General features: G+C 55.0%; 5 protein-coding genes across 5 annotated transcripts; 2 read left to right on the forward strand and 3 right to left on the reverse strand.

Moving 5' to 3' along the window:
* Window positions 1-525: 525 nt before the first annotated feature.
* On the forward strand, window positions 526-3,021 carry GGS23DRAFT_566615 (argininosuccinate lyase). Its single transcript, XM_051516285.1, has 5 exons — window positions 526-790; window positions 849-1,066; window positions 1,120-1,316; window positions 1,373-1,856; window positions 1,950-3,021. Exons 1-5 carry the CDS (start codon window positions 730-732, stop codon window positions 2,394-2,396), a joined length of 1,407 nt encoding a protein of 468 aa, XP_051372084.1. The 5' UTR covers window positions 526-729; the 3' UTR covers window positions 2,397-3,021.
* Window positions 3,022-8,321: 5,300 nt separating this feature from the next.
* Window positions 8,322-10,457, reverse strand: GGS23DRAFT_621027 (phosphoglycerate mutase-like protein; the record flags this gene model as incomplete). Its single annotated transcript, XM_051521145.1, has 3 exons — window positions 8,322-9,783; window positions 9,875-10,330; window positions 10,403-10,457. The coding sequence occupies 3 exons, from the start codon at window positions 10,455-10,457 to the stop codon at window positions 8,816-8,818; spliced, it is 1,479 nt and encodes a 492-aa protein (XP_051372085.1). The 3' UTR covers window positions 8,322-8,815.
* A 2,030-nt stretch (window positions 10,458-12,487) lies between these two features.
* On the forward strand, window positions 12,488-13,162 carry GGS23DRAFT_596558 (DUF1168-domain-containing protein; the record flags this gene model as incomplete). The annotated part of the gene is made up of 1 exon (XM_051518494.1): window positions 12,488-13,162. The coding sequence occupies one exon, from the start codon at window positions 12,488-12,490 to the stop codon at window positions 13,160-13,162; it is 675 nt and encodes a 224-aa protein (XP_051372086.1).
* Window positions 13,163-13,390: 228 nt separating this feature from the next.
* On the reverse strand, window positions 13,391-14,056 carry GGS23DRAFT_530173 (uncharacterized protein). Its single transcript, XM_051514727.1, has one exon. It carries the CDS (start codon window positions 13,992-13,994, stop codon window positions 13,632-13,634), a length of 363 nt encoding a protein of 120 aa, XP_051372087.1. The 5' UTR covers window positions 13,995-14,056; the 3' UTR covers window positions 13,391-13,631.
* Window position 14,057: 1 nt separating this feature from the next.
* GGS23DRAFT_530178 (uncharacterized protein) lies at window positions 14,058-21,104 on the reverse strand. Its single transcript, XM_051514728.1, has 2 exons — window positions 14,707-21,104; window positions 14,058-14,643 (listed from the first exon to the last, which is right to left on the reverse strand). The coding sequence occupies exons 1-2, from the start codon at window positions 20,722-20,724 to the stop codon at window positions 14,425-14,427; spliced, it is 6,237 nt and encodes a 2,078-aa protein (XP_051372088.1). The 5' UTR covers window positions 20,725-21,104; the 3' UTR covers window positions 14,058-14,424.
* Window positions 21,105-22,778: the final 1,674 nt, after the last annotated feature.

Genomic DNA, 22,778 nt, shown 5'->3' on the forward strand with positions numbered 1-22,778 from the left:
TATTATATCTCTTTAGTTAGCTTTATAATATAAGGTTAAAGTTAGTAACCTTTATTATAATAATCCACTTTAGTTACGTTTTTCTTTATAAACTTTATTCTATATGAGAGATAATTTATATTTACTTATAAATTAAGCATGCATCTATTTATATATTATATAATTTTCATTATATCTTTTAAATTAACGCTATTATATATTATAAAAGTTAATAACTTTTATAATATTACCTGTTTTTAACTACCTATAAATCTTTAGATATTATATTACGTAATACATGATTTATGTATAGTTATAGATTAAGCATTCGTTTATTTTAATATAAAATCCGTTTAATTATATTCCTTTAATTGACTTAATAATATATAATTGAAGTTGATGACTTTTATAGTAGCTCAATAAGGTGGCCCCATTTTTACGTTTGGGTCGATTTTTAATTCGCGAAAATCGTTTTGTCGGATACGCACTAATGGTGCACCGTAGGTAGTAAGCGGGGTCCTTACGTGACACGTGAAACCAGTGTCAGCCCCACAAACTTTTCCTATGACTACCCTCAACTGATCGACCAACTTTCATTCCTCAAAAAACTTTTCGACCTTGATTACTTACGCCCTTGATCTCGAACGCCAATTGGTACAATTACGCGCCATATGCTCCCTTGGTCTCATCGATCCCATTGATTTCATCGGCCTTGAAAACGCAACGAACGCCACTCACAAATATTTCAACATGGCCGAGAAAAAGGCAGACGCCCCGGCAGCTGGCATGCTCTGGGGGGGCAGGTTCACAGGTTGGAATGTCTCGGGAAACAAGCTTCAGATGCAGTATACTGACCTCACGGTGCGCAGGTGCGATTGATCCTCTCATGCATAAGTACAATGCCTCGATCCAGTACGATAAGGCTCTTTACAAAGAAGATATCCTTGGATCGATTGCTTTTGCCAGGGCCAACTCAAAGGCTGGCATCATCAGCGAAGACGAATTTCAGGCGATTGAGCGTGGTTTGCTCCAAGTGATGGAAGAATGGAAGCAGGGAACTTTCGCTATCATGCCGAATGACGAAGATGTGAGAGGTCACTCAATTCTACTCAACTTCTCGAGGCTAACACAATGGACCAGATTCATACGGCAAACGAACGTCGCTTAGGAGAGGTTATCGGTAAGGACATCGCGGGTAAGCTGCACACAGGTCGCAGCCGCAACGAGCAAGTTGTCTGTGATATGCGCATGTGGTTACGCGATCGGATCCGCGAAATCGACAGCCAACTCGTTGCATTCCTCAAGGTCATTATCACGCGTGCCGAGTCTGATGAAATGTAAGCCTAGCCCTACCTCTGGCCAAAAGCGGCCCCCTGCTAACTGACAACCTCAGTAATTATATCATGCCTGGATACACCCACACCCAACGTTCCCAGCCAGTTCGGTGGTCTCAATGGCTGATGTCATATGCCGCTGCGTTCAAGCAGGATCTCGAGCGGTTGCGCCAAGTTTTCGAAAGGGTCAATGTAAGTCCACTTGGTTGTGGCGCTTTGGCCGGCAATCCATTTCGAATCGATCGAAATATGATAGCTGAGGAGCTTGGGTTTAGCGGAATAACCTTGAACTCCATGAATACTTCGGCCGACCGCGATTTCCTAATCGACTTCCTGGTCTGGAACTCGATTTTCACCAACCACGTCAGCAGGTGGGCTGAGGACCTCATCATGTATTCGACATCTGAGTTCGGTTTCGTGCGGCTGGCCGACGCCTATTGTACGGGTAGCTCTTTAATGCCTAATAAATTCAACGGGGACTCGTTAGAGCTTCTGCGCGGCAAGTCAGGGCGTGCTTTCGGTCAAATGGCTGGGTTAATGATGGTGAGTCCTCATATTGACATCTCGGCCAGTTGCCTTGGCTTTGAGGGTGACCAGGAGCGTATCGAGAGTAGCGACTAACTATTCACTTGGAAGACTCTGAAAGGCTTGCCATCTTGCTATAATAAAGATCTCCAGGAAGGGTGGGAGCCTATGCTGGATTCGGTTCGGACTGTGTCGGATAGTCTAGGCATAGCCAATGGGGTCATTGCTACATTGAAGGTGCGGCCAGAGCGGATGGAGGCTGCTCTGGACAAAACGATGCTAGCCACTGATGTCGCAGAGTGGTTGGTGAGGAAGGGATGTCCGTTCAGAGAGGCTCACCACATCTCTGGACGCGTCGTTGCACAGTCTGAAAAGCTGGAAGTTTCGATGGACAAGCTGACCCTTGAGCAACTGCAAGCCATTGATTCTCGGTTCACAGCAGACATTGCGGAGGCATTCGAATATGAAACGAGTGTCGAAGCGAAAACGGCTAAAGGCGGTACCAGTCGATCAAGCGTGCTGGAGCAGATCCAGGTACTCAGGGCTATGTTAGATTAGGGGTTTGCCTGGTGCAGGATGCGGCCAGAGCAAGGGAATCTGGGACGGACATCGCGAATAGCCCGCTTCATTCTGTGGAAAAACATATGATTCAAGAGCGACGCTCTTGAATGAACCAAAAAGTTCCAAAAATGACACAATGTTATTAGAGAACTCGAACAGGACAACCGCCGGGCGAGCCGGACATGGGAGGAGTCGTTGTCGATCAATAAACGTTTAGTCTTGAAGGCATCTTCCTATGAATGGTTGAGTTCTTGAGAATCGGCAGTCGAGACGCCGACTTGCTGCCAATAGGAATACGCAGAGGATGTTTGTCTAAACGAGCCATTGCAAGCAGTAGTCACTAGCTATGTCTACTATAGCTCCCGGGATGTTTCATACAGGATCAGCTACAACCCCATCTCGTTACCGTCTCTTGAGAGCTCGAACGCACGAGGTGGAACTACAACTCTATTAACCGCGTCAGTTTGCTATGCCATTACCACAAGGCGATACAAGCCTATTAAGGGGGGAATTTAAAGGGCCTCCAATACTGGAAAAGCAATACCTGTAAGTTATCTACTTGCCTAGCTTATCTTGCTTCTATAATTATTTGAGCTCTATTAAGTATATAGTTTATCTTTACAGTGTCTTGATGTCCCATGTCCTTTATTGAGAAAGAATTAAGATAGTTAGATTAGAAAACGATTCCTAGATAACGAGTACTAGTTAATAGTAAATTAATTTTACAGCAACAAAGACAGGGGGAGTAGAAACCATACATATTGTACATGGGGTCTAGAAACTAACCCCTGTAAGTTTGGGCCATTTTTGGCATTGCAGCAACTTTAACCGGGGTGGCAGATTGAGGCTCCCAATACTGCCATAGTCAGCAGGCCAAGCACACCTACCACACACCCACCGCACACCCACTGCACAGGTTAAAGCAGCAGCAGCACCGGCCCTCTCACGAAGAAGGAAATGGGCGAGGGCAAGATTCGGGCAGCATTCTAGTCTGTATTGAAGTATAAAAATTTCCAGCTTCGGTGGTGGACGCTCTGCCCAACGAGTCGTGCCGCCTTACGGTGGTAGTGGTCTTAGAGCAAGTGTTCCTACGGCGATATATGACTGCCCAGATCCCGCTACCTAACGGGAAGTCCCAAGTCCCGGGAAACGAGTCTGCTCGCGTCACCCAAGGTTGGTTGGATCCTTTCGCGATCAGCTCTACGTTAAAGCCAAGGACGACGAGGACTAGGCCGACGCCCGCAGCGGCCTGGGCAATCTATGAGACCGTTGGCTCTGTTAATGTCACCTGGCGTGCTCGTATCTGGCGACTTCGCCCAGGTTGGCGCATATTTTATCTCGGGGGCAGCGACTGTCATAATGAAGAGATGGTATCCTGGAACCAAAACGACGTCCCATGGGACCAACCCATTCGAGCACGTGGCACATCTCCCCGTGTGAGTTCAGTGTCGACAGTCAGACCTGAACCTTATATCAAGCTCGTATTCAGCGGGCTTTGGTATCTTTTTGTTGCGCAAGTACTGCGTAGTGTTAATAGTGACGTGTGTGCGTCATGACCACCTACGAGTCGATCGATGTTTTGCTACGCAGGACAGGACTTTTGAAGTCGGGTTCCTGTGGGCGCGCAGGCACGCAATCGGTCACGTGCAGCCACAGGATGAGCCCTGCCCTAGTGGCAGCCAATCGGGGATAAAAGGCACGGAAAACGGCTCGCAAAAGGCTACGCAGATAGCTGCAATCCTTCAACTATTCACCCTTTCTTTAGACGGCCACAGTTCCTAAATATTTCACAGTAGGAGCGATACTGGGGCAGGTATACCTTCGTCAACCGATGACGAACCCCTACTTAGTCCCGACGGCTGGCCCATATCAGCTACTACACCAGCTGATGCTGGAGCGTATCGACGTGGCGACAACGCTGGCGACTGTCGGCGAGAAAGCTATGACGCGTATGCCATTCCCTGTTATCTCCCATCCAAGAACCCCCCTTTATTCTAGGGCGAAGTACCTAGGCCTGAATGGAAATTCAGTACAAGGTGAAATCATTTTCGGGATTCCTCCCGAATCAACGAGTGGTGGGATCACAGGGATGGCGAAGAAGTCTCAACTTTACTAACAGCAGCCAGTAGAAACTACAATCATCACAATAGCACCTCTTACCCTCGCTGTGGCTCCAGCTGGCCGCAGCATCAGCTATAGAGACACCTCTCTATCCATGTCATGAAGACAACACATGGGCCCCGCGGGTGTCTTAAGAGCAGCGAGGCCTTCCCACCGTTGCCTAGCCGCCGCGTTCAGTGCGTCTCTCTCTGAATGCTGCTAGCATTCGCCTAACTCTAAAGAAAAAAAATGAGAGGTCGTCGACGCATAAACTTATCGCCGCAATCAATTACGATGGTCTCCTCCTCAGCTCGGCTACACCAATGATGAATCACCCCAGCGATAATCTGGGGTATCTCCGATTTGCCCGATTTCAATTTGCAGGCTGGCGGTAACCACCTCCCAACCCTCTGCCGCTCCCCCCTGTGAGGCACACCTGCCTCGACAGACGGGGGGACGGGGACGAGAAGGATCCGGGTCGAGCTCAAAACACATGTGGCACCCCGGTATACCGCGAATTCTATGTAGGCGGTCCGGTCGGTCTGAGCGGCTGATTCATGCTCGTAAACCGCCATAGAACCACGAAGCTCCACGCCAAATATTACAACGAAATGAGAACCAACGTCACCGACATAAACGGCGAAATCAGAACGAACCTTATGGAAGCTTCCTAATTAATAACGCTGCGACGGCTGCTACTGTCCGAGTCTCGAGCCACTACGATTACATGATTATCAAGGACATCTTATAAACCAACATCAACTTGCTGCCGACCGAGCCTTTCGTGATCAACGAAACGCATTAAATACTTTCTAAACACGACGTTAAGCTGCTGCTAATCATCGGCATCCAAAGGGGGGCTATAACCCCTCCATCTTTCGACGTGTTATTTTTACCGGGACTTATTCTATAGTCGAAGCCATTTTCGAATACCTATAAATAATAACGAAGCAACACGATTACGACAATCCTATCGTCAATCCAGCGGGGCCTCTAGTATCTAACTGTACCACGAGACCCGGTATAGAAGGTGTAAAAGGAAGCCCCAGGTATATACAGGCGGCAGGCGTCCGTACCGGCAACAAGGATGAATATACCTAACAATATCGACACCAATCTCCGTCTGAAGAAGCGACGCCAACGGACCTACGGGCTAGTGGCAGCCACCTCCTAACCCTCCGCCGCCGCCGCCGCCTCCCCGCGAGGCACACCTACCTCGACGGACGGGGGGTGCGGGGACGAGGGGGATACGAACAGCATACTAATATAGGTGTATACACATCCGTGTATGTGCACCTATACCCCATCCTCTCAACATACAGCATACAGAAACTACTGTTTCCTGGGGTGTGGATATGGTAGTACTCCCCCTGTTGCCCCCTCCCAGCACTGAAAGACATCCCCGCACCTATTGGTGCCTCCTCGCGGAAGATACATCCGCTCCCGAGACACCCAGATATGACTTCGATATCGAGACCTACGCACAGGAATTTACACACCTAAGCAACACAGCGGCCATTCGCCGAGCGTTTAGTTTACAGAAGCTGTGTTGGCTCCGTACTACTAGCCTCTTACTCTCTATGAGCGACGCCGAAACTGAACTCGAGGAGATTCTGCGTGCGGCCTTGTGCACGTAATATCGGTCACGCTGTGTTGTTGATCCTGCTTAATTGCCTCCTTTGGACTGATCCCACGCACTGGCTGATCTCGCTGGCTGATCCTATCAGCTCCCATTATAGTCTCCGCCTCGCCTTCTCCTCCCATGCTCCCCCTTTCTCCTCTTTCGCCGACTTACCACCTCTTCACCTCGCCCGTCAGCACCATCAATATCATCACCATCAAGCTCCGTCGTCCCGTCATCTCGTCCCCTCTTAACACACTCTGAGCCGCCACATCCCATTCTCCCCTATACACCTCTCCCGCAAGTAGAGCGCAGGCCGCTCTTCGTGTCTCTGAGCCGAGCCCCGACTTTCTAGCGCCTCTAAGAGGTTCCGATCTTCTCGACCAAGAGATACTAAATGCTGATTAGCAGCCGTCTGCTGAGAACCCCACCTACAGATATAGCACATCATACCTACATACTACCACACTACGCTACCGCTCTCGCGCGGCCGCGTAACGGTGTACAGCGCTCGAGCATTCCAGCTCTTGGCAGGACCCGACGGGAACTCTCTCCCCTTCCAGCTCTCTCTCGCACCGAAAGAGCTTAACAGGACTGTATAGCCACTTGTCACCGCCACCGGGGATCGGGGGCGGGTTGGCTAACAGCCAACTCTCCGCATGAAGATGTACAGGGATATATACGTCACGTACGGGATGTCCTTATGAGCCTACATCAACAAGTCGTAGGATGTAGGCGTCTACGTCTTACCCAGCACAACACCACCAGTGGAGGTGGTGAGCCGCCCACCGCCGTCACGAGCGATCTGCCCGCCAGCGGCCCCGGCCCCTTCACGGCCGCTCAGCTCGCCCCTATTGCCGCGAGCAATCCTTCTTCTGCCCCTACTGCCTCAGTAGCAGTTGCCGCCACCCCCGGCTCAAGGGCCACTCGCGTAGCGGGTAGGGTCGCGCCGTACGGCAAACCCCGTATCACTCGTTAGCGCGTTCTAACCGCAGCGAGCACGGGGCACACCGGGTACAGAAGCCTATATATATACAATCTACCAAAGATCGAACTAGACCGCCAGCAAAAGATGTCAGCCCTGGTGGCCTTCCTCACATCTGATCAAACCAACACGAAGCCGCGCAAGCAATGCCAAAACAAGAATTCGCGCGGCCCATGTGAACAATACACCTATTGAGACACGTTAAAGCACTTCAACGGCGCCTGTTCCAACTGCCAATTCTCCAGCACCGCATCGGTTTGCTCCTTTTACAACGGGAATACCGAGTGACACGGATATGAATAGGATGAGGGAAAGAAACATTACTTCACGGAACGAAAGTGTACCAGTTGTCGGACGACGTACCCCAACATCATTATAGGGGGGGCATTTGGCAACGGTGCCTTTTGCAAGTCTCACACTCGGGTAGTGGGTGGATTCTCCATCCCGGATATATTAATAACAACTCCAACAATCACTGCTCGACTACTTAAAGTTGTCGAGCAGTCTCGACGCCAAGGCAACATGGACGGCAAATATCCAGACGAGACCTCTGACTACGGAGGTAGAAGCCTCGTCTAAGTAATAGCAAAGGGCGGCTTCGCTTGCCTACGGTGGTGGCTACCTATTACTCCATGACGTTCCGGATTCGTAGCGTCAGAGGTCCTCGCGGCATATTTCAAGTTCCGTACCTACGTGCTTGCCAGAGCACCGAGCCATGGAGCGCTTTTCGAACCCCTGGAAAAGCTCGAGTTAGGAAATGAGGAGTATAGAAGCGTATCTATCGTCACTACATCAAAGGCTCTCATTACCGCCTTCCCCGAGTATTTTAAATCTTAAGGCAACATACGAGGGCGAGAAGAGGTACCTCTCGCTATCTACGGAGGCATGAGACAGGGCAATTCGCCTCGTCAAAATTTACCTACTATCGCCGACGTCGCGTCATACCACCCAAATACAGCTTTACGCAATTGGGGGCCCCTCTCGCCCCCGCGACTCTCAGGACCCTCACCGAGGACTCTTTTCCGGCGGGGAAGGGTCCTCGTACCAGATAACAACGACGCGGAGACGGTCAGCGAACCAAGACCCCGCGCCAAACCCCGATAACGACCTCCTAAACCAACAGGAGTCGACGGTTAAGGCTCAACGGAAGGAGATAAGCAGCCTTATCAAGGAGACCGTAAAAACGGAGGACACCTGGGCCTTAAAACGAGCTCGAGGCTAGCGTCACGCGTCTATAGGAAGAAATACGTGTGTACTGCGCCTTACGACAAGGCTAGATATATATAGGGCGGGGGAGGGTTGTGTTGCGACGACATGTCGATAACGTAGATGGGAAAAAGACATACAACAGCATACTGGCATACAGGGGGGGTTATGTTGCGACGACACGTTGATAACGTAGATAGAAGAAAGACATACAACAATATAAATACTGTGAGCCCCGAGTTGGTTCTAATAGTGACTGATGGCACAGTAACGCAAATTGACTGCCCATCGCTCTTATACCCTCGTCACAAACAGTAAAAAAGAAGTCGGTCATCCGTCATACTACATAGTCCCAGGGGACCTTCTCATATTTGCTCTCTCTATCCGTAGTTATGAAGGGTATCGCTGCCGTGTTCTGAAACGATTTAAAAACCACCCGTCCGGTACAAGCGATCCAGGCCAGGCCATATACAAAAAGAGCCTGCCTGCCCGCCCGCGCTTGCTTTAGTACACGCTTCCTCTTATACTCTTATCCTCCCTCTCGGCCTTGTCGAGGTCGTCTTCAATCTCGGCCTCGTCGCCTCCTTCCGACCCCTGATCCGAGTTCCCCGGGGCGTCCCCGAGCCGATTGGCGTGGGCGTGGGTGTGCCGGACGCTCGGGTGCCAGGCTGGGCCCTTGCCGTTCGCCGTCGCCGTCGCCGTCGTCGTCGTCCCGCCGTGCTTAACGCGGGCAGCCTTGGATGCGAGACGCTCGCGAGCGTCGCTCTCGGACAGCTCCTCCTCCTCAGATGCATGTCCCGAATAGGTTCCTCCAAAGTCGCGACCGACGTGAAGGAATGTGTGTATCTGAGGAGTCTTGAGAGCGTTTCGAATCCGGTCGTCGACGGTGATGAATGAAGGGGTTCCATCGGGCGAGGAAACGACTTCTTCCTGTGCCTTGGTAACGTCGATGTGTGGGGTTAGCTTGCCACGGGGGTCATCAGAGTCATCTTCAGAGTTGGTGGGGCGTTGAACACGCTTGCCTGGGGCTCTGCGACTGGCTATAGTGGCGTGGGCGTCGGGTACAGCATGAGCAAAGCCGATCTTGGCATCGTTTTCGTCATGCAGCCGCAGCTCAGCCAAGTCACGTCGTATCTTGAAGGTCTTGCCGTGGTTGCAGCCCTGGGGACAGCCGCCCCATCTGCGCATCGGGATGGGGACCGAGTTTTGCCTCTCGAGCTTGTTGGGCGACTTCTCCTTGCCGGCATCGGCTAGGCCCTTGGCTTCGTCCTCCTTGGCCTGGAGGGCGGCCCGCTCTCGCCGCAGCTCCGACCAGGTTCGGAGCTTGTTCTCGAGGTCGTATTTGCCGCTGTCTTTCTGCTTCGTCATGATGAGAAACTCGCAGTGGTTGACGTTGCGCAGGTCTTCGAAATATTCGACTGAGAAGTGGTACCACTTCATCAGGAAGACGCGAGACATGAGTCCGTGTGTTACTGGGTGCGAGTGCAACTTGTCAGTCGTTCGCCGATACCGCAAGACAGAGGGTAGGAGAGTGTATTATTGGGGGGGGCTACGGTAACATACCCAAGACACAGACGCTGGGGAAGTCTTCTTCGCCGAACTGGCGCCAGAGGCTCTCGTTGAAGCCCGAGACACGATCATATGCGTCAGCAGCGCTCTCGCCATTGGGGATACGGTAGAAAAAGTGACCGTAGTCAGCACGCTCCTGCCACATGCGCTCCATCTCGGCGCTGCAGGGTTGGAAGTTGCCAAAGTCCTGCTCGCGCAAGCGGGGCTCCTCGTAGATCTTCATATTGGTCCGCTTGAAGGGGGACGGGTCGGGGTCGTCCGAGGTCAGCGTCTCGAGGATCCCTTCAGTGGTCTCCCTCGTTCGTTGATACGGCGAGGTGTAGAACTGCAGGGTATCGTCAGGGCGGAGCATGGCGCGCAACCGGCGGCCGGCATCGCGGGCCTGCTGCCATCCTTCCGGCGTCAATTTGACCCGGTGGTCGGGGATCGTCTGGTGGATCTCGCGGTTCTCTATGCTCGTGGTTAGTCCAGCGGTCCGTCGCGCGCACGCAGAACGGTAGGAGGAGAGGAGGGGGAGCATACTGTTGCCCTCGGACTGGGCGTGCCTGATGAGGATGATGAGTCTTGGGCGGCCCATGGTGGAAAGCGAGAAAAGGCGAGGAAGGTTAGGGGAGAAGGGCGAAACGGTGCGGAAAGATGTCGGTACGGCAGGCGGGTATTTCAAGGCAATATAGAGGCGCGACGGTTGGTCGAGGCGCGGCTGGGATATGGGCTGGTCTTGGAGGGGTGACCAGACAGGGGAGATAGGTCACCTCTTTTTTGGTTCCTTGCGGGAAATGAATGGTCGGCGGTGGGGCGGCGACGAGGCGTGGCAGACAGGTTCGTACGACACGTTGGTCGTTGCTCTTCCCAGCGATCAATCACGGCGAGTTACGAAGCAGGGCTGGCCGGCTGAGGCATATAAGAAGGGCAGAGAGCGGCGTTGCGTCGCGCACAGCCATGGGAGAGTAGCCAATGGCGGTGACTCTGGTCGACGTCCCGTGGGCTTGGGCGTATGTGCGTAGGGGTGTCGGCATGCGAGGTGCTGTCGTCGGGGAGGGCGATGGCGTGAGTGCGCATGCGCGGGTGAGCTGAGCGAGTGAAGCGGTGCGTGTGCCTGCGTGCGCCTGCGTGTACCTGCGTGGACGGCGTTGAGCGCGGTGTCGTGGGTGGCAGAGGCAGAGGGGAGAAGCGAAGAGGGTGGAGGGAGGGAGGAGAGCAGAGAGAAGAAAGAGGGTCGAGGCGGTGCCCCGTCCGACCGGATGCCACTGGTGGGCCTGGGCAGCACCGCCGGTAGTACCCGGTACGTGTCTGTGCGCGTGTGCCTCTGCCCAGGGGCATGTACCGACTACCTCCGCCAGAGATCGGCGGCTTAGAAATCGGCGCAGGCGCGGCCTATCGATGTTACGGCCGGGCGGGCGTCGTTTGGGTAGGCAGTTACCTTAGGCAGTTCTAGGTAGTTAGCCGCGCCTGCCCTCTTCTCGTCCGGGCTTGTTTCCTTCTGGATACTAGGCAGGTACCCAACACTACAGGTACCTGCGTGTACCTCCTAGAGGAGATTGGGTACCTAACCTTAGGTACCTGACCCGGCGTACCTCTCATATGTCGTTGGCCGCCCGTCGCGCAATTTAGCCGTCTGCCCGGTCCACGGAACCTGGCCGTCCCGGCGGCTGCGAGGTATCGCGCAGGTAGCGTATGCGTGCGCACGTGCCGGACGCACCAGCACGGCGACCTGGGCGGGTACGCAGGTGTACAAATTGCACGCACCAGGTACATGGTACCTCTAGCCTACGCGAGCAGTCACAAAGTGAGGTCACCAACGCTGGCACCCGCTCCCCACTCCTCGCCTTTTTTTTTTCTCGAAGCCCCCCCTGTCAGCATCGTCCGTGCCTTTTTCCCCATCCAGCCTCATCATCATCATATGATGCCCACCGCATCGTGTCCACCTCTCGCAGCTCGCAGCCTCGTCCCTGCATGAAAAACAAACCACCACGAATGTTCCCCCTATCGACCCGGCACTGTCCATCCGCTCGCCAGCTTTCTCCATCCGTCGTCTATCGTCCATCGTCCAACCGTCTCTCCCTCGACCCGAACTTCTCCTGTCAGCGCGCCCTCCCCAACGCCAGCGCCTGTTAGCAGCATCCTTCTCCCCCCCTCCCCCTTTTTTTTTTTTTCCTTTCTCGCGCTCGCCCGTCCATCCCCGCCGGTTCGCCAGCGTCGGGACCGAAAATAGAATTGTTTTCCCAAAAAACGGACGAGGCGCCGGGCATCACGCCACCAACGTACGACCGCGCCCGAACCCGGCCTAGGCGTCGCGAGCAAGATCCCTCGACGACCCCTAAATCGCGACCAGAGCCAAGCTTTCGGGCTCTCGCTGGCCCACCGGCTACCACCCGCACACGCGCGCGCGATAAAGAAGGAGGGCACGTGGGCTGAAGAAGACGAATCTCAAAGCAGAAAAGAAGTAGAAGGACGGGACGTAGGAGGAAGCCGACAACCAGGTCACGCCAGACCGAGCTAGCGGGACGACCACACCCAACCCACCCAAACCCACCTTCTCCGGGGTTCCCCGTCTGCCCCCCCCCCTTCCCCTCGCTCCCCCACACCCCATCCCACGCCCAGCCAGCCATGTCGGGCGAAGGACCCGAGAGCATCCCGACGTCGGCGGACCCGCGGTCGAAGCGCGCGGTCAAGAAGCGGGCGCTGACGCCGCTGTCGGCGCAGGCGCGGGACGTGGACGCGCTGTTCGCGAAGCCGGAGCGGGAGATCGCGCTGCCGGCAGCGGCGGCAGCGGGGGGCGGCGCGTCCGGCTCGTCGTCGCGGAAGCGCGACCTCCCGCTGCCGCCCGAGATCGTCACCAACGTGCAGGGCTCGAGCGCCGGCGCCGGGTCCGGCGAGTTCCACGTGTACAAGGCGAGCCGCCGCCGCGAGTACGAGCGCCTGCGCCGCATGGACGACGAGGTCGCCCGCGAGCGCGCCGCCGCCGCCTTCGAGGCCGCCCGCGACCAGCGCGAACGCCGCGACGACGACCGCACCCGCCGCAACCGCGAGAAGCGCGAGCGCGCCAAGGCCCGCAAGGACAGGGCCAAGGCCAAGGGCGCCGACGGCGAGGGTGGCGACGCCGCGGCCCCGACGAGACCCCCCGCGAAGCCCGGCGTCAAGCCCAGAGCCGATGTCACCAGGAGGGCTGACGGCGGCGGCGACGACGACGACGATGATGGGGTGGCGGGGTCGCCGCGAGGAGAGAACGGGCTAGCAGCGGCAGAGGAGGAGCCGAAGGGGATCGTCATCGAGGAGGATTAGACGGCCGCCGGGACGCGGAGGGATTGATACGGATAGGGAAAAAAAATAATAGATACCCCCAACCAACCCTTTTTTAATGATTGTCTACCGCTAGTATGAGGACAACTGTACTCCGCCACGGAGGTTGGCCATGCGTAGTTCGGAGTAGTACCTACTATCTTCGCAGGATGTCGAGGGGCCGCGGTTGGTCCTCGCATTAATATAGCCTTTGATATAACTATATATATACATGTACGTGAGAGAGCGCGCGCGCAAGATAGATAAATGCCAACGCTGCGTCTGCAGCAATTCTGCCTGTCTCTCAGGTCCCCGAGACGCCGCCTAGGGAAATCACGTCATGAAACGGGGCTGAATTGATGATGGCAATGATAAATGACGACGCTCTCGCATCGAGTCGATCCAAGTAAAAACACCGTCCCTGTCTCCCCTCCTTCTCTTATCCCGGCCTGCCTCCCCAGCCATCGCTACCCTACAGCCTAACCCAGCCTATACCAAACCCGCTTGCCAGACAGCCGCCGTGCTTAACAACAAAAAAACGAGGAAACGAGAAGAAAAAAAAGAACCACTCGACTCCAGCGCACCGTGCGGGGGGAGTAAACGCCTTTATATGTGGAGAGAGAGAGAGAGAGAGAGAGAGAGAGAGAGAGAGAGAAGGGAGGAGGAGGAGGAGGAGGAGGAGGAGGAGGAGGAGGAGAGCGGGGAGGATAAAAGAAAGCATACGTGCGCACGTCACCCGGCGAGGAGAGCCACCAGTCAGCCATCCCCCAGCTGCACTGGAGCCAGAGGCCGTCTCTCCCTCCCTCGTGTCCCTCTCTATCAAACAAGAAACCATGTGTAGCCGCCGAGTCGTAGACGCACGACGGACCGTTAAAGACCCAGATAGCCGCCCGCCCCTCCCCCCTTCCGCCCCCGGCCTCACCGGACCTATGGTTATTGACCTGGATTTGTACAAAATGTGACTGCCTCCTCGAGTTTTACAGCCCTCCCCGCTTATACCCGGTCGAGTTTCCTCCCTCAACCGCTTAACACGTCTTCGTCCATGCCCGTCCCCGTTTTACTGGTACATGTGTCATCAAGTAGGAAAAAATCAGAACGGTTCGGCCTCCAGCCTCGACTGGTCGGCGACGCATTCGGGGTTCGTAACGCTCTGGTTCTGTTTTCCTTTTCTCTTCGAAACTCTATCTCCCGAGAACGCCGTGCATATGCATTGAGAGAATGCCCCGCGAGTAGCGGCCGCTGTAGATTGACTCGCCACCGGTCAGTCAGAAGAACTTTGACATTGCCGTACTTAGTTCGACGAAATCGACCGGCTTCGTGACATAGGCGCTGAACCCTGCTACAGTGCACTTTTCCTGGACGTCCGACATGACATTCGCCGACAGGGCAATGATGGGCAGTTCGCCATAATTGCGCTGCCTCTCCCACTGCCGAATCTCCCGGCAAGCTTGATAACCGTCTTTGCGGGGCATATGGAGGTCGCACTATCGTCACGTCAGCCTTGATGAGCCATGCCGCGCCCTCGATACCTCGCCAGTTCGACTCACCAGTATCAGTGAATAGTAGCCCGGCGGGTTTGCAAACACTTTTTCTGTACACTCAACCCCGTCCGAGGCAATCTCTACCTCGATTCCCACTTTCTCCAAATATCGAACCAAAACTTTCTGGTTGACGGGGTTGTCTTCGACGAGGAGGACCATGTATCCCTTGTTGCCAATCCGCTTCTCGACGTCCAGGTAATTTTGCTTTTGGTTTTCCACCATTTGTGCGGCGCTGGAGCGATTCAAATCCACGCTTAGGTCGCGTTCTCTCGCCGGATCGAAGATGACCGCAAACCGAGACGGTTTCACAGGTTTGTAGACAAAGATGATTCTTCTCTCTGACAGCAGTTTCTGGTGCTCGTCATCTGAGGCTAATTTCAAGACGGCCTGTCGCTGGACCGAATCCGATAAGATCAGAACTGACGTTATACTGCCCAGATTCGCAATTATCATGTCGACGACGCCTACGATCTCTTCGGCTGAGGGGAGGTTTAGGACTACGTGGGTCAACGCGACGGATTCGCGGCCCCCAATCACCGCTTCGGCCTCAGACACGCTTGCCATCGCTGTAATCTGGTGTGGCACCTCTTTCGGTAGCGTCATTCTGATGTGTTTTGTGGTAGCTTCTCTGCTGTATTTCTGAGGGCAGATGACGAGGATCGAATACAGTGGCGGACGTAGTCGTGCGAAGTCTCCCCCTACCCTGGAGTCGTCGGGAGTAGGTATTATCCGGGGCGATAGTGATCCGGGTGGCATCTCAAGCGTCATCTGAGAGAGGTCTTGTCCACTTGCCTTTGCAGCTTCGCCGAAGTGAGCGAGACCAACATTCACCGATGAAACGGACGATCTCGTGGTGTTTTGAGTATGGGCAGAGCGCAGTGAAGGGTCAGAACTGGGGGACGACCCCGGAGTGTGCGACACGGTTTCGGCATCGGAGCCGGGACTGGCGGTTGGGATAACATCCATCTCTCCGTGGAGTAGAAGCGGCTTGATGACCTGTGTTGACTTATCTGCTGGCAGCTGAGCAGACGCCGTCATCGGCGGCGTGCCGGTGATGCTGGGGTGGTCATCGGGGCTCGGTAGGTGAAATTTTGCGGTAAACGTAAACGTAGAGCCTTTCCCAAGAATGGCGCTCCCGTCCATCTTACCCCCGTGGAGCTCTACAAGCTGCCTCGAAATCACAAGGCCGAGCCCGCTGCCGCCGTGCTGCCGGGTACTGCTCCCATCGATCTGGCTGAATGGCTTGAAGATGAGCTCAGCTTCTTCCTTCGTGAACCCACGACCCGTATCGATGATTGAGAATTCGAGCATAATTTGATGTTCCCCGAGCTCCGCCTCGTTATCCGAGGAGACTCTGCAGCGGCTGAAGACCTCCCCTGAGGTAGTGAATTTGATGGCGTTTCCGATGACGTTAAGCAGTACTTGTCGAATTCGCACCTTGTCGCCTTTAACCCAAGAGGGCACATCCTCTTCGACGATATAATTCAGCTCGAGCCGCTTTGCGATTGCCATTGTCGAGACCAGTTCGTTGACATCTTCGATGAGCGATCTCGTGTGAAACCATTCAAATTTTAGCTTCATCATGCCAGCGTCGACCTTTGACAAGTCCAGAATGTCGTTGATAATCATCAGGAGACTCTTGGCGCTAGTTTGTATGGTGTTGGTGTAATCCCTCTGCTCTTCGTTGAGTGTCGTATCTTGCAGGAAACTCACCATCCCCGATATGCCGATCAGGGGAGTGCGAATCTCGTGGGACATGTTGCTCAAGAATCTACCTTTGGATTCCATAGCCTCTTTTAGCTTGGCCTCTAGCAGCTTATGGTCATTGATATCGGTTGCCGAGCCAAAGTAAGAACTCTTCCCGTCGCCGAAGCCAGCGTTGTCAATCTCCACACATCGAACCAGATGCCATCGGTACTCGCCAGACTTCGATCTGAGTCGGACTTCTGTGGTGTAGGAAAGTCGACCGTTGCTATCGGTAGCTACTTTGAGAATGCCCTTCTTCGCCAAATCGCTCAAATCGGTACTGACCGGATTACGGGAGGAAGGATTGCTGGACTTCTTATTCCGGTACAATGCCTCCAAGTATCCCCTGGAGGCGCCCGTCACGGTAGACGCATGTTCGTTCGGAGCCATGGTATCAGTGCCAGGCTTTAACGGGTCAGTCTCTTCTCTCCCATCCGAGAAGACGGACGTGAAACGATTGGGCGGTAATCGGCATTTCGCCAGATCGTCCGGATGCACAAAGTCTATAAAGCCCAGGCCCAGCGCGGCTTCGTCAGTCTGGCCGGTGTAGGACAGCCATTGGTCGTTGGCGAATGTAATGCCATCATTTTCGGTTGCGGTGAATATTATCTGGGGGATCAAGTTCGCCAGGAGACGGTGCTTGGCCTCCGAGACTTGAATCTCTTCCTGGCGAAGCGCCATGAATTCCGCCACCTTTTGGTCGTGAATATCCATGTAAGAGCCGATGAATTGCACGATAACACCCCGTTTATCCCTTGACGCTACTGCACGGGCCTGATGCCACCGATAGGCACCGTCGAAGCGACGGAGGCGAATAGTGTGGGCAAATTGATCCCCCGACCTAAGGGAGTGAGACCAGGCGCGCATGTAGTCCTCACGGTCTTCCGGGTGAAGGCTACCCCAGGGATCCGAAACCAAATCCGCCAGAGTCTGGCCTCTATAGGTCAAGTATCGACTATTGACCCAGACAATCTCCCCGTGTACCGGCAGCGCCACAAAAACATGCACCGGTAGCAAGTCTAGCATAAGACCTTTCAGGCGATCCGAAGGCGGGAGCATGGTGACCTGCGGCGCGGACGAAGACCCCGGCCGTGCGGGCGTGGCGATTTGGGATGCATGTCTCGTAGGCAGAGCAGCACTAGACGGCAAAGACTGGAGGGTCGTCGAGAAATCGCCGCCGTATGAGTGCAGCATAGTATGCCTCTGGCCTCCAGGAGACAAACCCGGATTGGATAACCGTTTGCGGCCGTCGTCAGCATCCTGATGAGAATATTGACTCTCCGTCCCGTTGTGTAGCTCTATAGAATCTTTCGACGGGGCCCCCTGCCTTAACGTCCGATAGACGGTCGCCTCATCAGGCGCACCGACATGACGTACAGCGGCATTCGCGCCTTCGTCCTCCCTCGTGAGCGAGCTCTGGTCTTGTTGATGATGTAGGAGACTTCCTGTTCGTTTCGGCTGTCTAGGGAGAGCAGATCCGCTCTCTTTACCCGTTCTAGGAACACGCTGGGTTAGCGCGACTTGGGCGGAGGAATCTACGGTAACGCCCGCGGTTCGAGGTACAGAGCTAAAATAGCTATCGCCGCCTGCCTGGCTGGGACTTGTCCCCGTGGTCCGCCTCTCAATAACTAGACCAAAAGAACTAGGGTCCCACAAAGGGGTTCCACTCGGTGAGGCGGTCACGCTTCTCGAGTGACCAGAATACTCGCTAGGGCTGGTAAGACTTCCAGAGACTGACCGTCGAGAGACACCCTCAGGTGACACCGGGTGGAGGTGGGCGAGCATGACGGGATCGGCTGCGCGTCCGTCCAGACCAACAGCACCAAACCCGCCGGTAGGCGGTCGTTTCCGATGAAGCCCCATCACTTCCGTTTCGAGACTTGAATAGTGGCGACAGAGCGAGAACGTTGCTGCCAGGTGAGGCGCCAAGTGCTCGAGGGAGTGACGTAGATTAGAGGGATACGGGATAACGGGAGTCAAGATCGATAGTATGGCAATAGGCGAGTGTCTGCTCCTGTGAGGTAAATCCTCGGAAGACGGTCGCTCGTGTAATGTCGCAAAATCTGTACGCAACTCAGAATTGTTATTGCTGCGTTGAGTGGCTTTCTGTTCCAGGACGGAGGGATCCAGCTTGAACCTGTGAGGGGGCTTCGAAAGGAGGATATGGTTAAGGGGGACATGGAGAACAGTCCAGGAATTGTCAACTCCAATAGTTTCGAGAGGCTGCGCGGAAGTGTAGTCATGGGGACTGGATCCAGGATTGAAGGATTCCTCGTCAACAACAGCGTCTCTAAAGAAGGGGTTTTCGGACGGATCAGCGCGGACGGCGGGTGAAGGCGCCGGAGACTGAGACCAGGGTGAAGGGGGGGCCTGCTCGTATTCCTCATACTTCGGTGTAGGGGGTCGTGGCGGAGTGTCTTCTATAGCCGAGAATAGGCTGGAAACTTTCTTCTCTATTGCTGACAGCGATTTCCTGCTTTGGCTCTTAGATCGGGGTGCGCTCGCGTTGGCTAACAAGGAAGATAACTTCGTTCCAGACTCAGTCCTGGTAGGCTTCCTCGAAAACCTCCTGGATTCCTCCGGCAGTGGCGGCGGCGGCCTCGCACTCTTAGTTTTCTGCTGCTGCTGCTTCTCTTCGCACGTAGGGTCGAGATACGGGTACGTTCGAGTGAGAGCAATCACTTTCCCTCGCTCGATAACGCGGGTGATGCCATTGTGGTCGATGAGAGGGTCCGCTTCGAGGTCTAGGCTCTGTAATACGGGTAGTACGCGGCCCTTGGCTTCCCTTTGCGGCTCCAGTTTCGCTTCCCAGACGGGAACGGGCTGCTGTTCCTCGATAGCGTCATGCTCCGCGAGGGCTTCCCTTTTCAGCGCTAGATGGGGGGAAACGGGGCCGCGTCTATCTGAATAGTGACTTTTACTCCTCGTGATTAGTCCAGGTCTCTTCGAACTAGAGCCGGCCGCTCGGCCGGCGTCCGGTGCGGCAGACCCCTTCTTATCCTCGTAAGCGGTAAACGAGTGTCGGCTCTGGATCGACGGCCGTATGGGCTTATCAACCTTTGGCTGATGTTGCTGTTGTTGAAAGCCCCCTAGGTCCGATGCGGACAGAGGTTGTTGTTCGTCTGTAGTGTTAGCAGAGAAGCTACTTCCCCTCGCAATATATGCCATGCTCAGATCATCTTCTTCTAGGGCACTGTAAGTGGCCTTCTGGCCCCAGGGCACATTTTCAATATCCGTCGGGTCGGCTGGTACCGAAAGCGTTACCCTCTCCGCCTTGTAAAAGACCGTCATGATCTGGATGACACTATTCCACCACGCATCCAAACCCGGCTCGGCGGAGAGCATCAGTGTTAAATCGTAGAGGGCAGGGGTAGGAAAATCGATGTTAGACGACCTGCTGGTAGCAGCTCCGGCGGGAAGAAACGTCATGGCGGATGCCGGGGTCGACGGGTCCGACCTTGATTGATCATGTAGCGTGAAACTGCCAGACTGCGCGGCCACCGCACCGGAGGCCCCACCCTTGAACGGTTGCCCAACAACGTTCTGTAGGTATGCCGGGGGGAAGTTTGGCGTGCCCATGCGCGGGAAGGGGTACGATGGTGTCGGGGCTCCAAGACCTGGTGTCATGCCGCCGCGGACGGTTCTGTTAGATTCGCTAGAGGTAGTCGGGATGTCGGACCCCGGAGTTGGCGAGGCCGACGAGTTGGTCTCCTCCTTGATGGGCGAGACGGCCGACTTCTTGAGCGCATTGCTCGAAGGAGACGGGGGTTGCAGAGCCGCCTGTTCTCCACGCTCCATCTCTCTGGCGAGCCGCTCCCGGTATTCCACGATGGACGGCCTGTTCTCTACGGCGTCAGATGAAGTCGCCGGACTGCCGAACTCCCTGCCCTTCCTCCTCGCGTCCGGGCTCGGTCCTGGTATCCGTTGGGGTAAATCATTCTCCCGCAGATGTGCATCGCCAGGGGCGGAGGGCGACTCCACGACATCGAGCAGGCCTTTTCCGCCGCCTCGCACGTTGACGTGGCCGATACTCGACGACGCGACGGTCAGCCACGGTGCATCGGGATTCGTCGACCCTACCGAGCTGTCTTGGGAAGTTCTCATGGAATCAAAGGTGTCTTCAGGCAAAGTCGAGCCGGGTGAGCTGCTCGGTTCCTCGGTCTTCAGTGACGATTGACAGGAATCCGGGGCATAGCCGGCAAGAGGGGGGGGAGGTAGGGCGTCTAGGCAGCGCGGTCCGTCCAAGTCCGAGGAGTGGTGACGCTGATGGGATGGCATGCCTCATTCACGGCGCCCCCATGCGGCAGTGTCGGGGACGGATCTTACTACGAACCCGTGATCTCGGCATTCGCATTCGCTGGCGCCCCAAGTGGTTCGTCGGTAAGGGGGCGAGTCGACAGCACACGACTGAAAGCAGTCAACCAGAGGTGTGTAAAATGCCGTTGTTTGGTGGTGGGTGGTAGCGAGGAATAAGGATGTGATTTCTTTTTTGGCTAGGACAGGTCAAAACCGGTAAGTGGCATCGCCTTGTGTCGATTGCAAGGCTCATCGGTGGTCAGCGGCCGGTTGGGTCAGGTCCCTACGTCAGACAGTGCCGCGGGACCGGATTCGATACGGCCCCCTAGTTGCGATGCGGGTACATCCGTATCCAGGGACGCTGCTGCGATGGGGATGGGACGGGATGGGGTGGCTTAGGGACGGGCGGGTGTACCTATAGGAGATTTAGGGCGGACGGTAGGAGTAGCACTAGCCGCCAGGCCAAGAGGGAGGAGGGAGGGAGGGAGGAGGATGGGATGGGGGATGGAGGATAAAGCAGGCAGGCGGGTTATAGCAGGCAGTTAGGTACCTGTTAGCAGGTAGGTCGGTACCTAGGTAGTTAGTGGTCAGTTAGTAGTGCATGGGGAAGTGCGGAAGCTGCTGGGCGGAGAGCAACCTGGCAACGCCATGGACTTGCCACGGGTCGGAAACCACAACAAGCATGTACTAGCCCGGAGGCCTAGATTTTTATACTTTTGGCGTTACCTTCCTTATACACGCACATGCGATACGTGCGATACGTGTACATGAGGAAGGTACCTAGCCTTCACCTACAACCTGCCTGCCTATACAGGTACATGCCTACCTCCGCACCTAAGTAAGTACCTGCCTCAGAGGAGTAGGTACCTCCTAAACATATACGTGTCTAATGTGCCTATATACCTACCTACGCAGGCACCTACCTTATATATAAGGTACTTACACACATACGTATGTGCGCATACGGAAAGGAGAAAGGTGCACCGAATCCACAGGGGCACGCAGCGCTCGTCCGTCACATCCTACAGGTACACAGCACCACCCCCTATGTGGGATACGTATGCACCTACCTAAGTGAGGAGGTACCTTCCCAACGTTGGTCTGCAGGCGGGTTGCGCACAGGCCATGGCCCACTGGGAAACATATGGGGTACGTAGGTGTGCGTTATATGTACCTACCTACCTACCTACGTGTATGGTCTTACTGCCTACCTACCGCCTACCTGCCTTCTAGTCTACATACATGTACGAGAGCAGGAAACATCGGCAGCCGCCAAAATCGCGATCATCGCCGTCAATCCGTTGATGGCTAAACTGCCCGGACAAGAACCTCATGTGATGGGCAGAAGGGGAGCGTGGCGTGCCGTGGGAGAGTCGCACTGGTGCGTACATGCATAGGTACCTCCTACACTGGCCATTAAACACGTACATGCTGTACGTACAATTGGGTTCACTTCAACGAATCACCCGCCTACCTTGGCCGTACCCAAGGTACCTAAGGCAGGGTATGTGCCTTCATACGCCAATGCGGCAACCTGGGCACATAGGTACCGACACAGACACGTCGGGGGGGACGGAAGAACAGAGGCAGGATGCAAATTTTTTACGACGCAACACAATACACAATGGAAGGGAAAGGAAGACATTAAATAACATTCCTGCACATACTGTATGATGTGCCATACGCGGGGGCGGCCCTGGGCACCTACATACCTGATCCATGCTCAGGCATGGCCAGTTGTCGACTTCGATGTCTCGCGGGGACCAAGGACAGAAAAAAAAAGAGAGAGAGGGAAGAGGAAGGGGGGAGGCCCAGGAGGAAGAGGGAGCAAGGAGGGGAAAGAGGCAGGTTTAGGTGGGTGTGGACGTCGCCGTCTTGTCCCTAGACCGTCGATCCAATCAAGATAGGCATGTGGGACCCTGAACAGGTTAACGACGCGATGGTAATCTTTTCCCCCGCCCAAGCCGGCGCGGGACAATGCTTCCCACTTGTCCCATGTCCTGGATCTTCATCTCTTCATTTACAGCCCCGAACCC

Source organism: Durotheca rogersii, assembly GCF_024521655.1.
Source record: "Durotheca rogersii strain YMJ 92031201 chromosome Unknown GGS23scaffold_9, whole genome shotgun sequence".
In the NCBI taxonomy this organism is placed as follows: domain Eukaryota; kingdom Fungi; phylum Ascomycota; class Sordariomycetes; order Xylariales; family Xylariaceae; genus Durotheca; species Durotheca rogersii.

Bases quoted from the DNA above. Each gene is read 5' to 3' on its own strand.
- GGS23DRAFT_530173 (XM_051514727.1), bottom strand. From the start codon at position 13,994: ATGGTTTCTTGTTTGATAGAGAGGGACACGAGGGAGGGAGAGACGGCC.
- GGS23DRAFT_530178 (XM_051514728.1), bottom strand. From the start codon at position 20,724: ATGCCATCCCATCAGCGTCACCACTCCTCGGACTTGGACGGACCGCGC. The intron at 14,644-14,706 runs GTGAGTCGAACT...ACGTGACGATAG, and splicing joins GCTACTATTCACTGATACTG to TGCGACCTCCATATGCCCCG.
- GGS23DRAFT_566615 (XM_051516285.1), top strand. From the start codon at position 730: ATGGCCGAGAAAAAGGCAGACGCCCCGGCAGCTGGCATGCTCTGGGGG. The intron at 791-848 runs GTTGGAATGTCT...CACGGTGCGCAG, and splicing joins CTGGGGGGGCAGGTTCACAG to GTGCGATTGATCCTCTCATG. The intron at 1,317-1,372 runs GTAAGCCTAGCC...TGACAACCTCAG, and splicing joins CGTGCCGAGTCTGATGAAAT to TAATTATATCATGCCTGGAT.